The sequence below is a fragment of the Mauremys reevesii genome, linkage group 10 (assembly GCF_016161935.1).
Source record: "Mauremys reevesii isolate NIE-2019 linkage group 10, ASM1616193v1, whole genome shotgun sequence".
Taxonomy (NCBI): Eukaryota; Metazoa; Chordata; order Testudines; family Geoemydidae; genus Mauremys; species Mauremys reevesii.
Window position 1 is genome coordinate 19,542,832 of NC_052632.1, and position 22,526 is coordinate 19,565,357.

At 42.1% G+C, this 22,526-nt stretch overlaps 1 protein-coding gene across 1 annotated transcript in view; it reads right to left on the minus strand.

The window, feature by feature from the left end:
* GALK2 (galactokinase 2) overlaps positions 1-19,131 on the minus strand; it is a 72,018-nt gene extending 52,887 nt beyond the window's left edge. Inside the window, exons 1-4 of the mRNA XM_039490429.1 lie at positions 18,879-19,131; positions 14,205-14,293; positions 9,697-9,820; positions 2,298-2,388 (exon numbers count right to left, since the gene is read on the minus strand). Of these exons, the coding sequence (XP_039346363.1) occupies positions 2,298-2,388; positions 9,697-9,820; positions 14,205-14,293; positions 18,879-19,123 (549 nt within the window). The 5' untranslated portion in view covers positions 19,124-19,131. The remainder of the gene's footprint in view (positions 1-2,297; positions 2,389-9,696; positions 9,821-14,204; positions 14,294-18,878) is intronic.
* Positions 19,132-22,526: the final 3,395 nt, after the last annotated feature.

Below are 22,526 nucleotides of genomic sequence, written 5' to 3' on the forward strand. Positions count from 1 at the left end.
GACCTTTTCTAACTCTAAAGTTATGAGCTTATGTGAGGCCGCTCTGCTTTTGATGACTGCTATCTTACTATTTATATTTAAAGCAAAGGGATAACTTCAGAGATTTTCCTCTGACTCAAAATGTGATTGTGTGCGTGTGCACACACACAAGATTAATATCATATATAAACTTTCATTCGTGGATCCCAAAACACGATCTGTAGATTGTATTTTGTTCTTACATTTTTAAACATTTTAGTTCTCTTTGTACTTAACAATTTTTATATAATCTCTAGCCCACTTTGGTTCAAAATAAACAACATATTGTACCAACCAAAATATCACCCACATAAATTGTATAAATACATATACATCGTTGTGCCAATGCAGATTTACGTAACTGTCACAATGACCTGAGAAATGCCAACATTTCTCAGAAAAAAGCTCCCATCTTTTCGTACAAAAAAAATCTATGACTGTTCCTGAAATAAAGCCAACTGTAGGCAATACAGGCAGAGTTCATGCAGCACATAAGAAAACAGATCTTGTTGAATGTGTCTCTTCATTGCTACAAATTATCTAAAAATTCCCTTTCCAGAAATACAAACAAATTATTAATTGAAATGCTATTGCTGCCAATGTCCTTTCATGCAGAACATCAGACAAGCTTGTTTAAAAAACCACTTGAGTAATATATTTCACCAGAAACTCATCCACGGGGTTGTCTTCAATGTGAATCAGACTTGCAAACTTATCACGCAATGTTTAAATAAAAAACTTACTCCAGTTTCAGAAATGAAAATGGACTTTGCCAAGTTCTACAATAGTTCTATCCCAAAAGGATAACATGTTCAATTTCATATAAACAGATTATCCCCTTGGACCCTTTTAGTATTTGCATTTGATTGTTTCTTAAGAGTCTGTAGCATTTATGCTTATTTTCTGCCAGCATTAGAGTATACAAACCTGCTTTGCATATTAACCATCAAGCTTAAAAAATTGTTTTTAAGATCTAACTCTCAAAAGCAGACCCCAAAATATGTAGGACCACTTAAGTCTTGTTTCTCTAAGCCATTTTACTGTAAAGAAAACTATCATAAATTGCCAAAGTAAATTAAATGAATGTTTTACTTGTGGAGCAATTCGGAGATTGAAAATATTCACATCAGGGCAAATAGGAGTCACTGATTGGGGCTTGAAACATATAGGGCAGTGACTTAGGAATTTTAGATCATAAAGAGAACAGTTTGTTATTATGATTGCATAGTATAACACGTTTTAAAGGTGCTAAATGAACTACTGAACTGAACATTCACCGTTCTGTCAAAGTTTCAGACAGAAGTAGATGTACTCACAGTACATTTTTTTTCTTGGACTAATAAAGAAAGAGCTGTTGTTTTGTTCTGAATCAAGTATGATTTTTAAAAGGCATAGTTAAGATAAAAGGGTGGTACTTTCAAAAACACCTAAGTGAGTCAGGAGTACAATGACTTTCAATGGTACTTAGTTCTTAACTGAGTTATGAGCTTTTGAAAATCCCACCCCAAAGACATGCATTGAAAAGCCTGCACAGCTAATCATTTGCAGCAGATTATTGCAACTGAAACTGTTTTTTAAAACTAATTTATTTTGCTTGCTTTATCAATGGTTTATTTTTGTTGTTGTTTTGTTTTGGGGCGGGGGTTGCATTTCCTTGTGCCTAGCATGTGCAATAGGACCAGTCAATTTCACTATTTGGTTCTCATGCACTGGGGCGGTGGGGAGGAGGGGTCTGTATGTCTTTCCAATACTCCTAGGAATTATTTACATTTTAAAATAGTCTTCACTTGGGGGACAGGGAAGAGGGAAGAAATTATTATTTTAGGTTCCATATTTCCAAACCTACAGCCCCCTTTTAAAAATAAACCTTAAGCATGTGGTTCTGTTCAGCAATGTGTCTAACTTTAAAATAGAAAAATGTAAACTGAAATAGTCAATGAGTCTGATCATGATCCCACAAAATTAATCCATTGTTCCGTATAATAATGTATATAATAAATCTAATGTGGGTTTTATATCCTGCAAATATTTTCATACAAGCAAAACAAAAATATTTTACAAATTTTAATATAAATATAAAAAAGTACTTTAGTTAACAGGATACAAAAGACAACTACAAATTGTGGTGAAAATGAAGTTGTATGAGTAAATAATGCCCTATTAAATAATATATTTTATAAATGAGTGTAATAGGACATTATATAATATACACCCTCATTATATTTTAATCTTAAAAGGTAGCCCATATAATACATATGTGTTAAATGAATTTGGTTTACCTGAACTCCTTTCAATCCACATAGGAAGTAGTTGTGCCACACAGGTTTGGTTTTGTTAATGTGAATGTTCTTCACACTAGTACTGAAGTCCCTGCAAAAACAGATATAACACAGTCTATAAAAATGTCAGTACGTTTAGTTCCATGGCTTATTGCTGCCATCTGCTGATGAAACAGCAACATTTACATTTTGCCCGGGACATTTTTTTTTATACAATACGTATTATGTCCTTTTCCTCTGGCTCTTCTTCCACCTTATTCAACAACTGTACAAAAAAGCTGTTTAATAGAAACATTGCTAATACATCAAATCTGGCCCCAAAACTAGGCTTTGTAAAAACAAACTATGAAACTGAACACCAAAAGTGTTTTCATGCCTTTTAAAACATTCCCATGGACGCAGCTGTTTAAAACAAACAAATTACCTGCAAAGTTTGCATCCCAAATATTGCAACGTTGTGCTATAACCAGAAAAGGAAACTGACTAGTGTATTTTCTGGCAATGCTGAGAAAAATGAAATAAGGGGATTGGTTTTGTTTTTAAAAAACATCTACCATACTCTAAATATTAAAACACAAATGCAATTTTTCTTTCTTTCTTTTTAATATTCTGTTATCAGTGACAGAATAGGTGTGAACAGGTTTTTTTTAATATATAACATAACAAAAAAGCATCCTTTTGAAGATACCTCTGTGTAGGGTGACCAGATGTCCCGTTTTTAAAGGCACAGTCCCGTATTTAATTCCTCCTGCAGGTGTCCCGACTTTTTCTTAAAAACGGACAAATTGTGCCGTATTTTCTGTCTCTCTTCCCCCACTTCCCCCGCATCAGTACTGGTGGGTCCTGCTGCTGGCCGCATCCCTGCTTGCCAGCCGCCCACCCACCAGCAGTGAATGGGGGAATCCGGTGGCCAATGATGGGGGTATGTGTGCAAGGCTGGTGGCAAGATGAAGATGCAGCACGCAGAGCCAACTGCAACCCCCTGCTGGTCCGTCAGTGCAGCCCCTGCTGCATGCGGGCTCTTGGCAAGACCTCACCCCACCCTCCCATTTCTGGCAGGCATTGGCTGAACGCTGCGAGCAGCAGTGGCTGGTGAGTACAGGCAGGCGTCAGGCAGCGGCCGGTTATGTGTCTTTTCTGCTGCCCACCCATCAGCCCTTTACATGCCCCCTCTCTCGCTGTCCTCTCCCTGATTTACCCCTTTGCCCCTCCCCCCCCAGCTCCGCCGCTCCCAGTGCTGTGCGGAGAACCAGCCCCTGGTCGGAGCGCTCAGCTCACCAACAGCCTGGCCAGCAGGCTCCTTCCTTCCTCCACTGCCTCTGACTGCGCCAGTCCAAGACTCTCCGGCCCAGGGCACTGGCCAGGAGGAGCTGAGCCCTGCGTGTGCCAAAGCCCCGCGCAGCACTAGGGTGACCAGATGAGAGGGAGAAAATATCAGTGGAGCGGGAAAAAAAAAAAAAGGCGAGTGCTGCCAGCGGAGTGAAATATTGGGACAAATTGCATCCCGACCAAAGATCGTTCAGGACGCGGGACAAACACCTAAATATTGGGATGGTTCCGATTTTATCGGGACGTCTGGTCACCCTACGCAGCACTGGCATGGGGAAGCTTCTCCTCCTCTCAGCTAAACTCTTTCCCAGCCTGTTCAAGCCCCAAACCTGCAGGCTCCACAGCAGGCCACGGGACATAAGCTTAAAACCCTTTTTACCTCCCACCCTTCCCCACCTTGGGTCCTGTCTCCAGGAAGCGTGGGGCTGCTCCATCCCCTAAGCACCTTCCCTGGTCCACAATGCATCCTTAGGGCTTAATTCCTTCCTGCCTGCGCTGTAGTGGGGGTGGGAGAGAGGAGACAGGACAGGAGGCAGCGGGGTTATGTCGGTGGCCAGCAGCAGCCTGGAGGTGTTAACGGCCTTTCAACACTGTGCGGGCAGGAAGGGACAAGCTGCTTCCAGCCACGGGGAGGGAGGGTGGAGAGAAAGAAGAAGAGATGAGCTCTGTAAAGACATGGGCTAACTCATCCCTCACCCCCCCCCATCCCCTGCGGCTGGGAGCAGCCCCCATCCCTGACCTTCCGCACAGTGCCAAAAGGCTGCTGCTGGTGTGAACCCTGGCACAGCACCCTACCTATGTGTATTAAGATTTTCATTATTTAAATAGTGCTAAATTTTGCAGCAGACCCTGAACTCTGCAGCAGTTTCATATCTGTTCACAAATGAAAGGTTTTTAATGAACTAAATATGAATATGAGACACAAAATCAATACAGAGACCCTGAATTATATATTTCGATATTAAATTCAATTTAGTTACACTGCCCCCCTCACTTTCAGTTTTCAATGTGCTGCAGATTTGTGTGTGTACAATGCCTAATGGCATCACCAAAGATGTCGCAGGGAAGGTGGAGATTTTGGGGAATGTCTGCACCCCAGCTGGAAGCGAGCCTATGAGGCTCATGCTAGATAGGCTTGTGCTAGTGGGACTTGAGCCTGTATGCTCAAAATAGCAATATGGATACTGTGACTCAGGCTGGAGCTTGGGCACTCAAGCCTAGGGGACTGGGTTGGCTTGAGAGCCCAAGCCACAACACTCATACTGTTATTTTTAGCACACTAGCTCAAGTCTCACTCCAAGATGCAGTGTAGACGTACCATTAGGGTGTTGGAAACTGAGGTGGTGTGGAAGGCAATACTGGATTAGCTGAACAATTCTGCTACTCATACTGTCTAAGGACTCAAGAAGACACTATATCGGTTTAAATGCAGCTCACATTTTCAAGTTTGCCTTCATAACCGTAAGGGCTAGAAATACAATTTTCTTAAAAGAGGACAATTTTGTTTCAGAACCATAATTCTCTGGCACGTGGATAAAACAAATTCCATAGCAAATTCTGCAGCTACAGAAACATGGAATACACAGATCTTGGATTACATTCCTGTATTTTGCTAAATTAGATAAAAATTAAAGCAGCATAATGGAAATAACTTGGTCAAAAGTCTCTATTGAATCAATTTAAAATTAATCAGTAGTGCAGAAGGGGCTTGACACAGGTGCACAATTCCAAATAACACTGCTAGAAGTTAGGTGTCTGCATCAAGAGGGAAAATGGCACCATGTAGTGTATAAAATAAAGTGTAGCTTGTACTGGCAGGACTATAAAACATGCATCCAAAGGGTCCAATGCTCCCTTGTGAGGAGTGAGTTTCAACTCATAGGTTCCTCTTCATTCTTTTATTAGAAGAAAGGCGGGTTTTGCACTCTCCAAGCTGGAACAGGTGCCCCTTATACTGCAGACCCCTTTGTATCCTCTGCACCATGTCTTTAATCTCACGTTTCCCAAGTCATTTCTTTAAACCATCCTCTGCGTCCCTTGGCCTGCACTGCTTCCAACAGCCCCCACTGGCCTGGAGCAGCGAACCACGGCCAGGGGGAGCCGCGATCGGCCGAACCAGCGGATGTGACAGGTAAACAAACCAGCCTGGCCCGCCAGGGGCTTTCCCTACACAAGCAACGTCCCAAGTTTGGGAAACACTGCCACAGAGGAACACCATTATTGGTATAAAACACCTTTATATTAATATAACGACAAAGGGGAGTTTGTACCACTTTAACTAGACCCGTACAGTTAAAGCAGCACAACTTCTCTATATAGATAAGTCCTTAGTCTCCTGGCTGGCGTGAAACAGTGGCAGACGCTCTGCTCCCTCTTTGAAGAGTCTACTCCCAGCAGTGGCACCAGATTTTCAGTCTTTGCTAGCATTAACTTGGTCACTGCATTTCTAGTCTGGAATGTATGACCTAGTTCTAACCAAGGTTACAGTTTCAGCTCTCATGCTTAGAATTCACTAACTTTATTTTTTCATTTGTGTCTTCAAGTCCAACATTAATTGAATTCAATCTTTACAGCATTTTGGAAAGGTTAACATTAAAAGGAACAACATAGCTTGCCACATGATGTACAATCTGCTATGATTTCAAGCTCAACTATACACAACAGTACCATTTAATGGGCTCTTGTGAGGAAGGCAACATTAAAATATTTATAGACAGTTAACACCAAGATGGGGAGGGTGGTTAGTTAGGGTGGTACAGAGGGTTTAAGTAGAAGCAATGAGATGAGATTAAGATAGAGGAAATTCAGGCTGGATATCAGAAAAATATTCCAGTTTGAGATCTATCAGATTGTGGAATAGTCTCCTAGAGGAAGAGGTGAAAGCCCCATCACTCATGACTTTTGAACACACGAAAAAAGCTAAGCTATTTGAACAACAGAAGAGAAAATGTTTGTCTGGAGTGATAAGAAACATGCCATTGCTGGGTTCATTTAAATTTGTTTTCTGGATAAGCCCCCCAAAAAACAGGGATGACAATCAGTGTGTCTAAGTTGTTGTTGTCTGTCATAGGAAGTAGATTTGAAGTCCATTTATCTCCAAAATAAACATCTATCAGATTTATTTTTGTACCTGTTATTCTTTATATGACAAAGCAAAACAGTAAAAATTATATGGTTACATTTCCTGGCTGTTGGGATAAAGGAAAATTATGACTTCTTGGAGTGCACAATGCTAATTTTTGAAACCTCCTCAAACGGGAAATACAAGAGAAGTTGGCTTTTTATTTGCTAAGTGTCACAGAGGCATAAGTCCTTGCCAAGCTTGATTCAATATAGTTTAAATAAAAAGTGTTTTAGCTGCAGTGGTTTTTGCATTTCTGTAGCTTACCAGTTACAGAGCTAAACTCTTATTTAGAGGATACTCAGTCTGAGCCTGAAACTGCAAGGTACTGAGGGTCTCTAAGAAGTTGATCGGCTTCCTCAACACTCACTGAAGTCTATGGTACCTTGCAGGAGCAGAGCCATTATTCCTTTCTCTATCCTCTTGCTACTGGCTTTGGTCATAGCTGGGGAAATTGAAGAATACCTGGTTCACATAAACAGTGCATTAGAATACTGTCCTCCCACAATGATTCAGGTGCAGGTAAGAACCTCTGCAGTCAAGGAGGAAGAAGTAGAATTTCCCCCTCATTGCTAAAGTGAAGCTTATGAGTTTTATTTGCAGGTCATCTTTAAAACTCAAACTTAAGGAAGCACAGTATACTGGAAAGTGATGTCCATGTATACAAATAGAAGGACTGACAATGTCTACACAGCATTTTGGAGCAAGCGAGAGTGAGCCTCCCAGACGGGGTTGACAGACTTGGGAGACTCCCTCTTGTTTGCTCCAAAATGCAGCCCAAACTCCAGTCCAAGCCACAAGTTAAAAACAGTGTCTATATGGCTATTTTTAGAGCACTAGCATGAGCCCTGCTAGACCATGTCTGTTGACATTGGCTGAGCAGCTCGCTCCCACTTGCTCCAAAATGCTGTGTAGACATACTCAATGTGGACAAAAGCGCTACAATGACATCACTCAGTAGGTTCGTCATGGCACACCCAAATCAGCCCGCTTATTGACACATACTTCTGCCCTTGCCACATGCACAGCTAAGGCACCTTACTCATGCACACACCGTCCAATATATTTGACCTGTCACTAGCAATTTTTCTGTTTATGACACGGATTGATCAAATCATACTTTATCTCTCTTTAATCCATGATGACACTGTCAGAATGCTTGGGAAAATTAACCTCTGCTGCAAGGTTAGATTCCAGAATTCATATATCTGTATATAAAGTACAGAGGAGCTTGCTCGTGCAGTGAGAAATGTCCATGTGGTTGAGGGTTTGTTGTTGTTTTTTGTTGTTGTTTTTTTTTGTCTTAAATGCTATTTAAATCTTGTTTCTTCTGGACAATTTGGCTCTCTGCAGCAGGATTTCATCACCTTGTCTACTGAAGCTTCAGTCTGTTATCTCAAGTTTAGGAACCCTTTACTAATGACTCTTTGATTTCCTGAATACAAGGCTTTCCTACTGTGCCATGAGATGGATACCCAGCTGATGGCTATTATCCTGTAGTATTTCCCCAATCCCTTTGAAGTTTGGTCAGGATAGTCTCTATCCTCATATTCTTTACTATAGTGGCATTAGACTAGTGAAACCTCAAAAGGTTGCACAGTTTTTGAATAGTCCTTTGGTCCAACTGATATCAAAGGACACCTTGTCAGCAGAGAAGCTTTTACAGTCTGAAAAGGTAACTCTTTGCAACTTGTTCTGTTATCACTTTCCTAAAAGTTTAAATGAACTCTCCAGGGTGAAACAGGTTTGAAACACTGTGAAACATTTCAGCAGTCTGTAAACTCAAGGTTGAGCTAAGAAAGGGTAACTCTATGGAGACTTGTGGTTATCCCTCATTAGCAAAGGGCACATGCCTTTCATTCAGCATATGCATAAACCCTAGCTCTGTGATAGATTGGTAAAAAAAAAAAGACACAGCAGCTCAAAGGCAATTGTTGATAGCAAAATGCTCAAAAGTGTTGAAAGATATATTCCTTTTTGCTTTTAACCAGGAGGGCCACAGTGAAGCGGAGATGCTGTCTGTTGTATGCAGAAAGCTCTCCTAAGCCAAAACCATATGAGTTCAAATAGAAGCCAAAAGAGCTACAAAAATATATTGATTGTGCATGCTATTTTAATTCAAGAACTATAATTCTAGGTTTAGTTTCAATTGTACTTGTTTTAATAGGGGGCTATTTAAGTTCTTATTTGCTGTGCCAAGCCCTGGCTCAAAGACCAGTCTAGTCAAAGTGCTTAAATTTTCTGTCACTGCTTCATTCAGCACCTATCAAAACAGCTTTTCCCCTGCAAATATAACATGGCCCTAGAAGTCATGTAGCATCTGAATGTAAGGAGAGTGGTAATCAACTTAAACAACAGGCCTATTTTAATTCTGGAATCCCTCCCTCTCAACAGTCAAACCTGCAATGAAAAGGTTTCTGAATTTTGTAGGCCAAAGCGGCCTTCTGAGAGAAGTGCTGTGCTGGGGAAACCTGAACAGAGAGGTGGAGGAGAGAAGTAGTAAACCTCACCCTCTCAGACAGTATATATAGCGTAACTAGAACCAGTGACATTCCATCTGATTAGATTTTGTACCACTGAGAAAACTGTTGTTGTAGTATTTATAGAAATTCACATACACCTTTGCTATACCATTTTATACAATTAATCTCTAAGTATATCATCGCATGCTGTGAGCCTGTCAGATTTCACAAGCTAAACAGGGTCAGATTGGGCCAGTGTCGAAGGGAACATTTCAAGCAGCACCTGGTTTCTAAAGGAAGTACTGTTGGTGCTTCAGTAGGTGGCACTCTGCCCTTTGAGGATTTGTCTGCATACAGATGTTACACTTCTGAAGACACTTACACTGGTTTAAACTTGGCTTTTATAACTTTTATCTTGCAACTGTGGTGCAATTAGATGATGAGTGCATTATAAATTAGTATAAGAAATAAATAAATTAATACTTACGAGTACAAAGGGTTTGTATTGGCTAGTTGGACAACTTGAGTGTTTACAGGTTCAACAGCTATAAGTATGTCTTGCTCTATAGCCATAGGGAGCACAGCATATCCACAGTAGTCTATATGTTCTCCTAGAAAACAACAACATAATAACAGAAAATTAACAGCATTTTGGAATAATCTTTGTTTAAGAACACTTTACTAGATGCCCCAAAAGCCCACAATTGAGGACGAAGGCCATATGGATTAAAAAATGACCTAGATTACAAGGAAAATGAAGGAAGTGATAAAAAAACAATAATGAAACCTATAACTAATACAAGTTGTTAGTCATGAATATAAATCAGAAGCTAAGAATTGTAGATAACAGATAAGGGAAGCAAAGGGACACACAGAGAAATCTGGGGCTAGCAGAGGTAAGGACAATAAGGAGTTTTTAAGTATATTGGGAACAAAAAGAATCATGACAATAGTATTGGTCCATTACTAGATGGAAATGGTAGAATTATTAATAATAATGCAGAAAAGACAGAAGTATTCAATAAATATTTCTGTTCTGCATTTGGGAAAATAACAGATAATATAGTATCCTCATAGTATGATAAAATTCTTTCCATTCCACTAGTATCTCAGGAGGATGTTAAACAGCAGCTACTAAAGTTAGACATTTTAAAATCATTAAATCCAGATAACTTGCATCCAAGAATTGTAAAAGAGGAGCTCGCTGAACCATTAATGTTGATTTTCAGTAAGTCTTGGAACACTGGGGAAGTTCCAGAAGACTGGAAGAAAAGAAAGCTAATGTTGTGCCAACATTATAAGCATGTCAGTCTGACATTGATCCTGGGCAAGATAATGGAGCAGCTGATACAGGACTCAGTTAATAAAGAATTAAAGGAGGGTAATATATATAATGCCAATCAACATGGGTTTATGGAAAATAGATCCTGTCAAACTAAACTGGTATTTTTTTTTAGGAGATTACAAGTTTGTTTGATAAAGACAATATAATAGACTTCTGTAAGATGTTTTACTTGTACTAAATGACATTTGATGGAAACAAAAGTAGAATGATATAAAATTAACATGACACCATTAAATGGATTAAAATTTGGCTAAATGGTAGATCTCAAAATATAATTGTCTACAGAGAATCATCGTCAAGTAGGTGTATTTCTGGTGGGCTTTCAGTAATCTGTTCTTGCCCCTGTGCCATTTGACATTTTTATCAGTGACCAGGAAGAAAACATAAAATCATCACTGATAAAGTTTGAAAATTATACAAAAATTGGGGGGAGTGGTAAATAATGAAAAGGACAGGTCACTAATACAGAGTGATCTGGATTGCTTGGTAAACTTGGCACAAGCAAACAATATGTGTTTTAATTCAGCAAAACATAAATGTGTACATCTAGAAACAAAGAATGTATGCCATCCTTACAGGATGTGAGAAGCAGTAACTCTGAAAAAAAATTGAGGGTCATGGTGGATAATCTTTTGAACATGAGCTCCCAGTGGGATGCTGTGGCCAAAAGGACTAATGCAATCTTGGGATGCATAAACAGGGGAATCTCAAGTCAGAGTAGAGAGGTTATTTTACTTCTGGCACTGGTGCAACTACTGCTGAAATATTGTGTCCAGCTCTGATGTCCACAGTTCAAGCAGGATGTTGATCAATTGGAGAGGGTTCAGAGAATAGCCACAAGAACGCTTAAAGGATTAGAAAACCAGCCTTATAATGACAGACTCAAGGTGCTCAGTCTATTTAGCTGAACAAAGAGAAAGTTAAGGGGTGACTTGTTTACATGGGGAACAAACATTTAATAATGGGCTTTTCAATCTTGCAGAGAGAAAGGTATAACATGATCCAATGGCTGAAGTTGAAGCTAGACGCATTTGGATTGGAAACAAGGTGAACATTTTTAACAGTAATTAACCACTGGAATAATTTACCAAGGGTCATGGTGAATTCTCTATCACTGGCAGTATTGAAATCAAGATTGGATTTTTTTTAAAAGCTATATTTAAGGAATTATTTTAGGGAAGTTCTAGGGCTTGTATAATATAGAAGTTCAGACTAGATGATAACAAAGGCCCCTTCAGGCTTTGGAATCTATGACTCAGCAGCAAAAGAATAAACATCCTTGATTCTAATGGCTAGTGTAGGAGTGCAGAATTGCTTCATGTCCTAGACCAGGGTTTCTCAAACAGGGGTCGCCGCTTGTGTAGGGAAAGCCCCTGGCGGGCCGGGCTGGTGTGTTTACCTGCCCTGTCTGCAGGTCTGGCCAATTGCGGCTCCTACTGGCCGCGGATCACTGCTCCGGGCCAATGGGAGCTGCTGGAAGCAGCATGGGCTGAGGGACTCCACCGCTTCCAGCTGCTCCCATTGGCCCGGAGCAGCGATCCACAGCCAGTGGGAGCCGCGATCGGCCAGACCTACGGACAAGGCAGGTAAACACACTGGCCCAGCCCGGCCCACCAGGGGCTTTCCCTACACAAGTGGCGACCCCTCTTTGAGAAACCCTGTCCTAGACGATTTTTGCCAATCATTTCAGAATATACTTTACAGCTCTTATTGTTAAAATCCCAACTGATAGACTGTTCTGCACTTCTTAAATTTTATACTAATGCACAAAAGCTTTACATTTCTATAATGTTTTTTTGTAACCTTCATTTCTTTTTAAATGTTTATGTTCTTTAACTAAACTACAAGGTGATAGATGGACTGTTATCTGGCAGTTAGAGCAGGAAGACTATTTGTGCTTGATATGTAACTGGTAAAATTAGCATGACAAGCAAGTTAAATTATTTCCATTTCACCTGTGGTTAGCATACCGCAAAGATAAATGCAATACAAAATTCCCCTTCCCGTGACATCTTCTGCTCATCTGAATGATTCATCACTCACGGCATAAGGCTTATGCAGGAATTCATTTTTCATACCATATTATCCCAGGAAAATACTAATATTTAAATCATCATTAATACAATTGTTCATACGAAATAAAGAAAATGGACATAGCAAGTACCTTCTCTTCAGGCAACATCTGTTCCCCACTTTAATTATATATGACAGATGTGCATAGAAACATCAAGGTGTAAATTTTAATTGACTGCACAGCAGGCTAATTAATGTTTGTAATGTGAATGTGATGGCTGTACAACCCCCACACTGGGCCCAAAGGGGTTAAAGGACAATACTGGCCCCACGTAGACCTGTCCCTCCAGACCTGTAAAGCATGCTCCAGCTGGAGAGGAAGCTTAAAAAGGAGCAACGCAATTCAGTCAGTGAGAGGCTGGGGAGGAAGAATCTGAAGGCTCCTGGACACGGGTGCTGAAAAAGCCTCCCTATGGGGAATAACGGCACGCTGAGTCCAGTTGGGACTGAAGGTTTAGTTGTCTTTTCTTTTGTTATGTTATATTGGCGCCTTGGAGGAGAGACAGATGGTAGGAGGTGACGCAGAGAGGGTAACTTGGAGGGCACTCCATGGTGCTGGACACTGCTGAATCTCATAGGGCTCTGGGTGGGAGCCGGTGCAGTGGGAAAGCCCAAGGTCTCCTACCCTGCTGCAGGTGAGGCATAAGCCACATTCCACTCTCACTCCCGCTCTGATAAGAAAAGGGCAAGGACATTGCAACCTGAGGGGAAACTAAACCCACCCTCAGGTGAGGAACTGGACAGAAAGGCCTTCGTACTGAGAGGCGATACTGGGTGCACTACCTGCTAGACCACCTGGCCCTCTGAGAGCTCTACCGCACTGTATTTGCCATGATCTATAGCAAAAACTTTCACTGAGAAAGGTGCGTGACTGGCTTATTATACAGAGAACTGAACTCTAGGCAGGGCATGATCATAAAATAAAAATGGGTGTCTCCAGAATGAAGCCACATTTAAAAAAATAGGTATGAAATAACCATATTTACTCTCCAGACCAACCTACTATTCTAATCTCTATGGGCTCAACTGTGTGGAATTTCTATAGAATGAGGGAGGGAAAACTATGGCAGAACATTTCCAGCTCTCATCAAAATGTAGTACTCTGCCAGGATGCATCACCATGTCTGAAAATCTGAACTGTGGTGGTGAGAAAAGATGTGGGTCAATTTCAAGATACCGTCTTACAAATTTCAACTGCATCCCAGACCTGCCTGAGACTGAGCTGCAGAAACCATGGTAGGGAAATGAGCCCTAAACCTGACCAGGAAAGACATTTTTAGGCACTGATTCAGAAAAGCATTTATGTCCTTAAGTCCATCCCTATTCAAGATGGCACTTAAAATATAAAGTTAAGCATGTCGTGAATAAAGATGCTGTCCTGAATTGTGACCTTAATGTGAACTACAGGTTGTAATAATATGCAGTTAAAAGCTAATGAAGTAATATTTTCTCCTTCCCATTTATGACTTCATGTCAAGCACAGGCACCTCTTGACCAAAAATAAAAAGAACACAGTCAGTTAGGTTGTATGTTTGGAACTTGCCATAAATTTAAAGAAAATAATATTCTCCTTTTACCTATTAAGTTGACTCGCCCTGGTGCACGAGCATAAAACTTGGGAGCCGATCCAAATTTGGAAATAAATATCTTCTTCAGCTTCAGCAATCTGAAAGGCAGGTTGGAATCCTTTAGAAGGAATACATTGGAAAACGCAGGAAATCCATGCACCCCTGGGGCCCGGAAGAAGCTAGTGCCTGTGAAATTCGCTGTTCATGATCGCACTACCCTCCTTCTGCCGGCACTGCGCATCCCCACCAACTCGGGTTGTCAAAGGCAGCAACAGGCGATGTAAGCAACTACATTGACCTAAGTACTACGCCTCTTGTGGACGTGGAGTAGTTATTAGGGTGGCGTAGCAGGTGCGTTAAGTCGTCAGGAGGACATTGTAGTGTAGACACTTACGCAACTGTCTTATGTTGACCTAACTCTCTAGTGTAGACCACGCCTAAGTCCAGCTTGCCTGGGTGGCAAGATAGATTGGAATGTCTGTGACTCCATGGTAAGATTGTTATAATGTTTTAGGAGTTCACACTTGTTATTGGGTTGGTGAAATCTAATTATGGAACACACAACCAATTTGAGATCTCTTCCCTGCTTCTTGACAGTCTGCCCTGAGGTTGGCACTCACGGTCACGAACCACTCCAGACAGTGTGATAATTCCTACATTTTCAAAAGCAACATCAATGTTTGGACACCCAATTTAAAAATCCCTAAAGGGGAGGTGATTTTCAGAATCTAGGTGCTCCGCCCTTCTGAAAATCAGGGCACTTTAATGTGTCTTAAATTTGTCAAAAACTGAAATATCTAGAATCAGTAGCAAGTTTTGAAAATTTAGGCATTGGTGTCCCAGCAACTTTTAGAAAGAAGTTATTGTGGCATAGAGAAGATCAGACATTAGGAAAATGATAGAAAGAAAAGGGAGAAAGGAAAGTTACTATTTCATAGAAATATTGGATTAAATAATACTTTGCACTTCTATGGCACCTTCCATCTGAGCATTTCCAGGTATCTTACAATTTTTTAATTAAATCTCCCAACACCTATGTGAGGTAAGTATATTTATTCCCATTTTACAGATGAGAAAACTGAGCCAAAGAAATGTTAAGCAGCTTGCCTATGGTTACCAACTAAGTGAGTGGCAGGAACAGAACCCTGGAGTCCTGACTCTCGACCTTCTGCTCTAAACACCACACAACAATCCCCCTGCCAAACTTTAATTTCATGTTGTGCTAAACCACAGTCAAATCAGCTGTTTTTTCAAAATTGCATATGCTACCCCTTCCATAGGAGTGGAGCCCGTAGAGATACTACTGCTATGGATTTGTGGGGTTTAGTTGGAGATAGGTCTGGAGTCAAATTGACAAAAATCAAAATAATAAAACCAATTTCTGAATATATAATTATGTACAAATACATGCATGCAAAAAAATATAAATACCATGTCTTAAGCATCAGCCTGGATTTCCCCCATGACTTATACAGCCAATACCTTCTGTACAGTGTTCCAGCAATTGTCCCAAATGGTTTTCTCAAATTTTCCTCTGATTTTACCTCATAGCACGAAAGTTTCATTGGAAATAAAGATTTGAAAAATCACTGTTTTATAAGACTGTGAGAATGCTAGCTCACTTCCTGTGTTTGTAAACAAGTGATTCCCTGAGTATCACAGCAAGGACAGTGAGTGGGTGGATGGATGGTGAGAAGGGCCTAAGTCATCCTAGTGCAGCACAAGCAGCTGTAATTATTGACATGATAGTGAGTCACATCAAAACAGCTTTGAAGCAATGTTGGTTACAAATCAGCCCGTTAACTTGCTTTAATGGCAGCAGCAAATTAAAAAAGCTGAAGTGCAAGAAGCCAAGTAAGGATAAGGAGAAACAATCTTTAAACATAATGTCATGAAATGGCTATTACACTGCTGCTTCAAACACCTTTCGGTTTCTGAGGAAATGGGTGGCTCCCAGGCATCTAGCCAATTCAATGTATTTTGTAGCCCCTCTCCTAAGAACAAATGCTGTAGCATGCTCTGGAAGGATGCCCTAGACTGGAGCGTCAAACTTAGTCAATGCAAAGAGTGAGCAGGAGTAACAATGAAAAGAAAAAAAAAGATGTTATGACACTTCACATTAGATTAACTTTAGTTTGTGTCCCTTTGTACCATTGTCTTAATCCATATTCTAAATATTTTAGCAAATCAAGAATTCTCTAGTCATAAAGCTGTACAGGATACCGCCATGTCTTGTGAATTATTTATTAGACCTTTCTGCACTTTAATTGCTTACAAATGAAAACATAGGAATTGCCGTGCTAGATTAGACCAGTGGTCAATCTAATCCAGTATTCTGTTTTGAAAGTGGGCAGTACCTGATACTTTGGAGGGATATGCAAGAAACCTCCTGATAGACAATGTCTCCAGAGGGAAAGAGTCTTCCTATCCCTCTTCAGTTGGTGGTTGGCTTATGCCTTGAAGAAAAATATTATCCTATTATATCTCCAAATGTTCTCATTTTCCCACGTCTATTTCTTAATTTCGTCACACTTTTCTCTAGTCTTGACTAGCCTATCTTTCTGTTGTCATCTGCAAATTTTGCCATCTCATTCCACAACCCCTTTTCTGGATCATAATCGTGATAATGCCTCTTGCAAATATGCTACTGTCCATGGGGAAGTTTGCTGGCAGAATGCTAGAAATTATGTTAATGTGAGATGCTTGTATTTCCTTGTGTGTCTGTATCCAGAGTGTCTCTTTGGCTTAGTGCTATTTTTATAGTGGTACTGATGTCTAAGGCTATGTCTACACTGCGTACCTTACAATGGCATGGGTGTGCTGCTACAGCCACGCTGTTGTAAGATACGCAGTGTAGATGCTCTTTGTCGCCGGGAGAGAGCTCTTCTGGAGACAAAATAAAACCACCCCCAATGAGGGATGGATGGTAGCTTCATCGCCGGAAGAGTGTCTCCCACTGACAAAGCGCTGCCCACACCCGTGCTTTTCATCGTTAACACTTTTGTCATTCAGGGGGTGTTTTTTTCACACCTGTGAGTGACACAAGTTTTAATGAAGAAAGTGCAGTGTAGACATACCCTAAAGAACAAACAGAGGTAACTGGGATTGATTTGTACTGACTAATTTATTCTCAAGGCCTGGTCTACACTAAAAAATTAAGTCGGTTTATCTACATCAGTCAAGGATATGAAAAATCCACCCCCTTGAGCACCATAGTTAAGCCTACCTAAGTCCCTGTGTAGACAGCGCTAGGTCGACAGAAGAATTCTTCCACCTCTCAGTGAGGTGGATTACCTATGCCAATGGGAGATTCCCTCCAGCCGGCATAGGTAATATCTACACTGAAGCACTATCGCACCGCAGCTGTGCCGCAGTAGCATTTTAAGAGTAGACATACCCCAAGATGTATTTTGTAAGCAAGAATAGTCTCATCTATTTGTAGACTTTGACCAAAATGTTGAAACATGGGTGTTCCATTTAGGTATCTAAATCAGATCTGATTTTTCAGAGTTGCTGAGCAACACAACTCCCATTTGCTTCAGTTTTGCACAGGCAAATTTGAAAACAATGGCCTTTATATGTGAATTAAAATTAAGTGAAACGCAGTGTAATCTGATTGGAGGAGGAACAATTTAGAACACACCTCTTCTCTGAATGCTAACATAAATACAGAGGTTTACGGGACTTGCCCATGCATTCTTCTGCTGCACAATGAGCTTTAGCTTTCCTAATAACACTTCCAAACAGAGCAGGCCTTAGACACAGGGGGATGGAGAGAGGTGGTCCCTCTTTTGTTAAGGAATATTGAAAAGGAAGGTGATGTGGAGTAAATTTTCACTGCCTTTTGGGTTGGCTTTACAATGTTCAGAATTCCTAGGGATGACAGGATTGGAGCTTGGAGGGGGGAAGGAGAGAAAGATCAAGGACTGAGTTGCCATCTCACTGCCATAGCAGAAGAGGGGATGGGGAAACCTGAACTGGTTATGAGTTTCCTCCCCCTCTATTCTCCCATCTGGAAGGTGGGGGAGGAATCTGGACTGGTGGTTCTGCTGCCAGAGTCTCCCAAAGAGATGATGGATTGCACAAAGTCTCCCTTTCCATCTGGCTAGCAGCAGTTTGAGGGTGCCTGGTCACACTAATGGTGACTTTCCTCCCACTCTGGGGGAAGGGCTGGTTAGGGAAATCAGAGTCAGGGTAGCTCCCCAAGTGGCTGCTTGTGCTTACCAGCAGTGGTGCTGGAACAATGTGTATAGTGGGGGTGCTGCCAGCCATTGAACCAAACTGCAAAGCCTGTACATGATGGAAACCACTTCAAGCCGTGGGTGCAGCCCCCCCACCCATCCTAGTTCCAGCACCTACTCCTAGAGGCCGACCCCCCTTCTGGGAACAAACGAAAGGCTTCAGGGTCCAGGGCCGTGGAGCTGGCGCCCTTCAGCGGCACTTGCCGTCACTGCGGGACAGACGAGAGACCGGACCCAGCCTGCACTGGGGACAGCTGCTCCGCCCTCAGCACCGGCCACTGCCCGGCAAAGCCCCGGCGGAGACGCAGCCGCTTTGCAGCCCGCGGCCAGCAGCAGCAGCAGCTAGTGCCGGGGCCGCTGGATGCGGCAGCCCCTTGCCTAGCTCGCAGGCCGGGCCCCGGCTCTCCGAACGGGCCCGGCTCCAGGCCATACACCCACCCACCTGGGCTGCTCCGCCAGCTGGACTGGGAGGCTGGCGGGGGCGTCCGAGGCCATCCTCGGCCTCGCGGGGCTGTGCGGGGCGGCAGAGGCAGCGGCGGGTTGCCTGCGGCAGGGACCGTAGGCTGCTATCACGGGACAAGGACACGTCTCCCTTCCTTCCGGGCTGCCGGGGAGCCCTGCCTCCTCCCCGCCCAGGTCCGGGCGCTCTGGGCAGGGCTTGTGCCAAGCAAGCCGCTGCCCAGACATCCATCCAGCCGGGTTCGGACAAGCGCCTGAGCACCGGCTCCTCCCCACCTGTGTGTCTGGCTTTGCGCCCTGGCTCCTGCCACGGCAGGACGCTGTTTGACGTTGATGTGACAGTAGGAGCGGAGGAGGGTTTGTTTTTAAATGTCTGCACCAATGATGTGTAAGATCTCAGTGAAAGACAAAGCAAATCCGTTCCCAAGGAGAGGGTCTCTCTCCCAGCGAACCAGGACTGACAGCTCTGTGCCTTAATAACATACAATGTAATTGCAGAAAAGGGAAGCATGACTCAATGTCTCCTCTGAACAAGGGCCACGAACAAGGTCAGTCCCAGATCTCTCCCCCACAACAAAGCCATGCAGTGAAAACACAAAATAAACATTAACAGAGGAAGCAAAACGCCTTATCCTGAAGGTGTTGGGTTTTTTATTCTGAGGGTTTGTGTTATTTGTGGGTATTTCTATGGTGTGCTGGATTCCCCCCCCACACACACACACACACTTTCTTATGGCACCCTATTGTCCATCAGAACAGTGACTCCGGTTATTTGGAGTAACTGATTTGTTCAGCAAGAGGCTGATGGCTATTATTATTTGTTATTTTATCCTACTATATCAATCTATAAAATCCAAAAGGTACCTATCCGACAAGGCTATAAGTGCCCTAACATGGATAGTATTGTATAGTGTCATTCAAATTTCTACCGTGTGGCATAACCCCTCTAGTGAATAACAACAATCCCCTCTTCACATCAGTCATCCACAAACTATCGAATCCTCATTCCACCCCTTCTCTAACTGTGCAGGAGGCATGAGGGCCTTCCAGTTTGCTCAGAAGGTTGACAAACCTGGGCTCTGGCAGACCAACAGGATAAGTGAATTCCAGTGTTGCACTTCTGCTTCTTCTCACGTCCTTGTCACAAATTAGATGTTTTTCCAGACCTGTGCACAAGCAATGGCTCTTTCCATTACTGCAGCAAGGTCCTCCTTTGTACAGGTCACCCCAAAGGTCGGCAAACGAGCAGGTGCTTCATAGTTTGCACCTCACCATATTCACATATTTGGGCCATTAGAGTAGCCCCATTTGATTGTATTAGTAGTTGATCTGCCAGTTTGCATGTACAGGCGGTTCAGGCATCACCATGTTGACCAGTCTGTACCTGCCCCTCTGGGAAGGACCTCCTGGGATTCCAGATCTATTTCAGTGCATCCAACTTGCATAGTCTTTCATTCCATAACATCAATTGTGCCTTGCAGCTGTTGTAAGTAGAGGCTATCCTTTGGTGTTGGCTTTAGACATCCTGTTATTCCACAACAACTGTAGTTTAGAACAGGGTCTAATTTCGTTCCCACACTGGGCATGCATACTCTGCAATGGAATAGCACAAAGCAATAGTAGTGGTTCCCAAAGTAGCTGAATTGTCTCCCCACTTTGAGGTGACCAACTTTTGGAGGATGTTGTTACGGGCACTAACTTTTCCTTTCATCGTCTTTACATGTGCTTTGAAGGCAAGTACCCAGTCCAAGTCATCTCCAGATAGACAGGTTTCAGGTGATTAGCCAGTGGGATTCCATCCTAGGTGATATTTAGTTTCCACTTGGCTTCTCGATGGCGCAGGTGAAAGGCTATCACCTGTGTCTTGGCTGGGTTAGCACAAAGCTGGTGCTTATTGTAATAAGTTGGGAGGTTGCTCAGTGCACATCATTCTATTCTTGACAGTAGCAAAGTCCATCTTCTGTGACATGATGCATAGACCATGGCATATATAAAGCTCCTTGTATTGCTTTGTATGGGCTGGTCACTGGTCAGGACTGGTGCTAACACACTGCCCTGTGGGAGGCTATTTCGTTGTCATCTCCAGTGGCTCCATTTCTTGCACAGTTCTACTAAAAATGTCTGTTCTCCAGAAGAGATCGGACAAGCTGCACTTGGTAGTAATCGTGTCATATCGTAGACTTTGGCAAGCAAGTTTTGGTGGTTAACTGTATTGTATGCCGCTGATAGGTCTACGAACACAGTGCCTGTTATCATCCCTCTCTCAAATCCAATTTCTATATGCTGGTTAATATTTAATATTTGGCCAGTGCAGGACTTTCCTGATCTAAATCCAGCTTGTTCAGATATTAAATGCTGTTCAATCTGAAGTGAGAGGAGATTGAGGTGTTGGTAAAGTTTATAGAGGTGGCATAGACAGAGGCCTGTGCGGATACAAAATTTGTATCTGCATCCAATCAGCAATTCTCAAAAATGGTCTGCAGATATCTGCAAATGCAGATATCTGTGGATTTGCAAGGCTCTAGGCATAGAAGTGATATTGGCCACAAGTTCTTTGGGTCAGATGCATCCTTCCCCGGCTTCAATAGAGCTATTCTCGTCACCCTAATTTAGGTATTCTAATTCATAGGTGTAATACCCATAACTTGGTTGCAGGACCAAAATGCTTAATTTGCTCCATGCATATGTCTTTGAGTCCAACTGCTTTGCTGTTCTTCAAGTGACTTATTCTGGCATTGAGTTCATCTATTGTGTATGGTGTGTTGAAATGATCTTCTTCCAGATCAGTTTGCTGTATAATTAATATTTAGGCTGTTTGTTCAGAGCCTTCCCAATGAACAGAAGCTGGTGGTTACCAGATTGGCTGTGATGTTGTGGTGTTACTCTACTTTCTTCGGATCATTATTCAACTTGCGAACGGTCAACCATGCTTCCTGCTAGTGTTCCTTCAATCAATTCTTTCCATTTCTGTTGCCTTTCTTCTTGAAGCTTGTTAGTTAGGGCTGTCCCTGCTGTGATAGTGTTTTCTGAGAAAGGATCTCTTTGGAACATTTGTTGGTATTTTTTATATCTGGCAATTAGGACAGGAGTAAACCCTGGTATGTGCTCAGTTCTACATCCTCAAGGTATATACCTTGAGGTATTGCACAGTGCACTCACAAAGAAGTTGTAAATCTCCAGGATTGGATTTATGTGAGTCCGTTTTTTTTTAAGGTCAATCTTGAATTTTTAGTTGTTGCAATATTGCATAAGAAGAACAACACTCTCACGTAGTCTGGTCCCAAATCATTTAAGGCTTTAAAGGTCAAGATAAACATATTGAATTCAACCTAAAAAGAGACAGTGCAGTTTACAGAGGAGCACTGGTTTTATGAGCTCTCATTATGATCTTAATAAGTGGACAGTCATATTCTGCACTGATTTAAGTGGTTTAAGCTGTAGCCTCAAGCAGAGTGCATTACAGTAATCTAGTCTCAACAGACAAAAGATATGGATAAGTGTAGCAAGATCGACATCCAAATGAAAAGATCTCATTCTTTATATCATGTGCAGATGGAAAAAAGTTATCTTAGCCTCAGCTGCAGCTTGGGCCTTAACCAGCCAGGACGGACATGTACAATGAAAAGGTGGT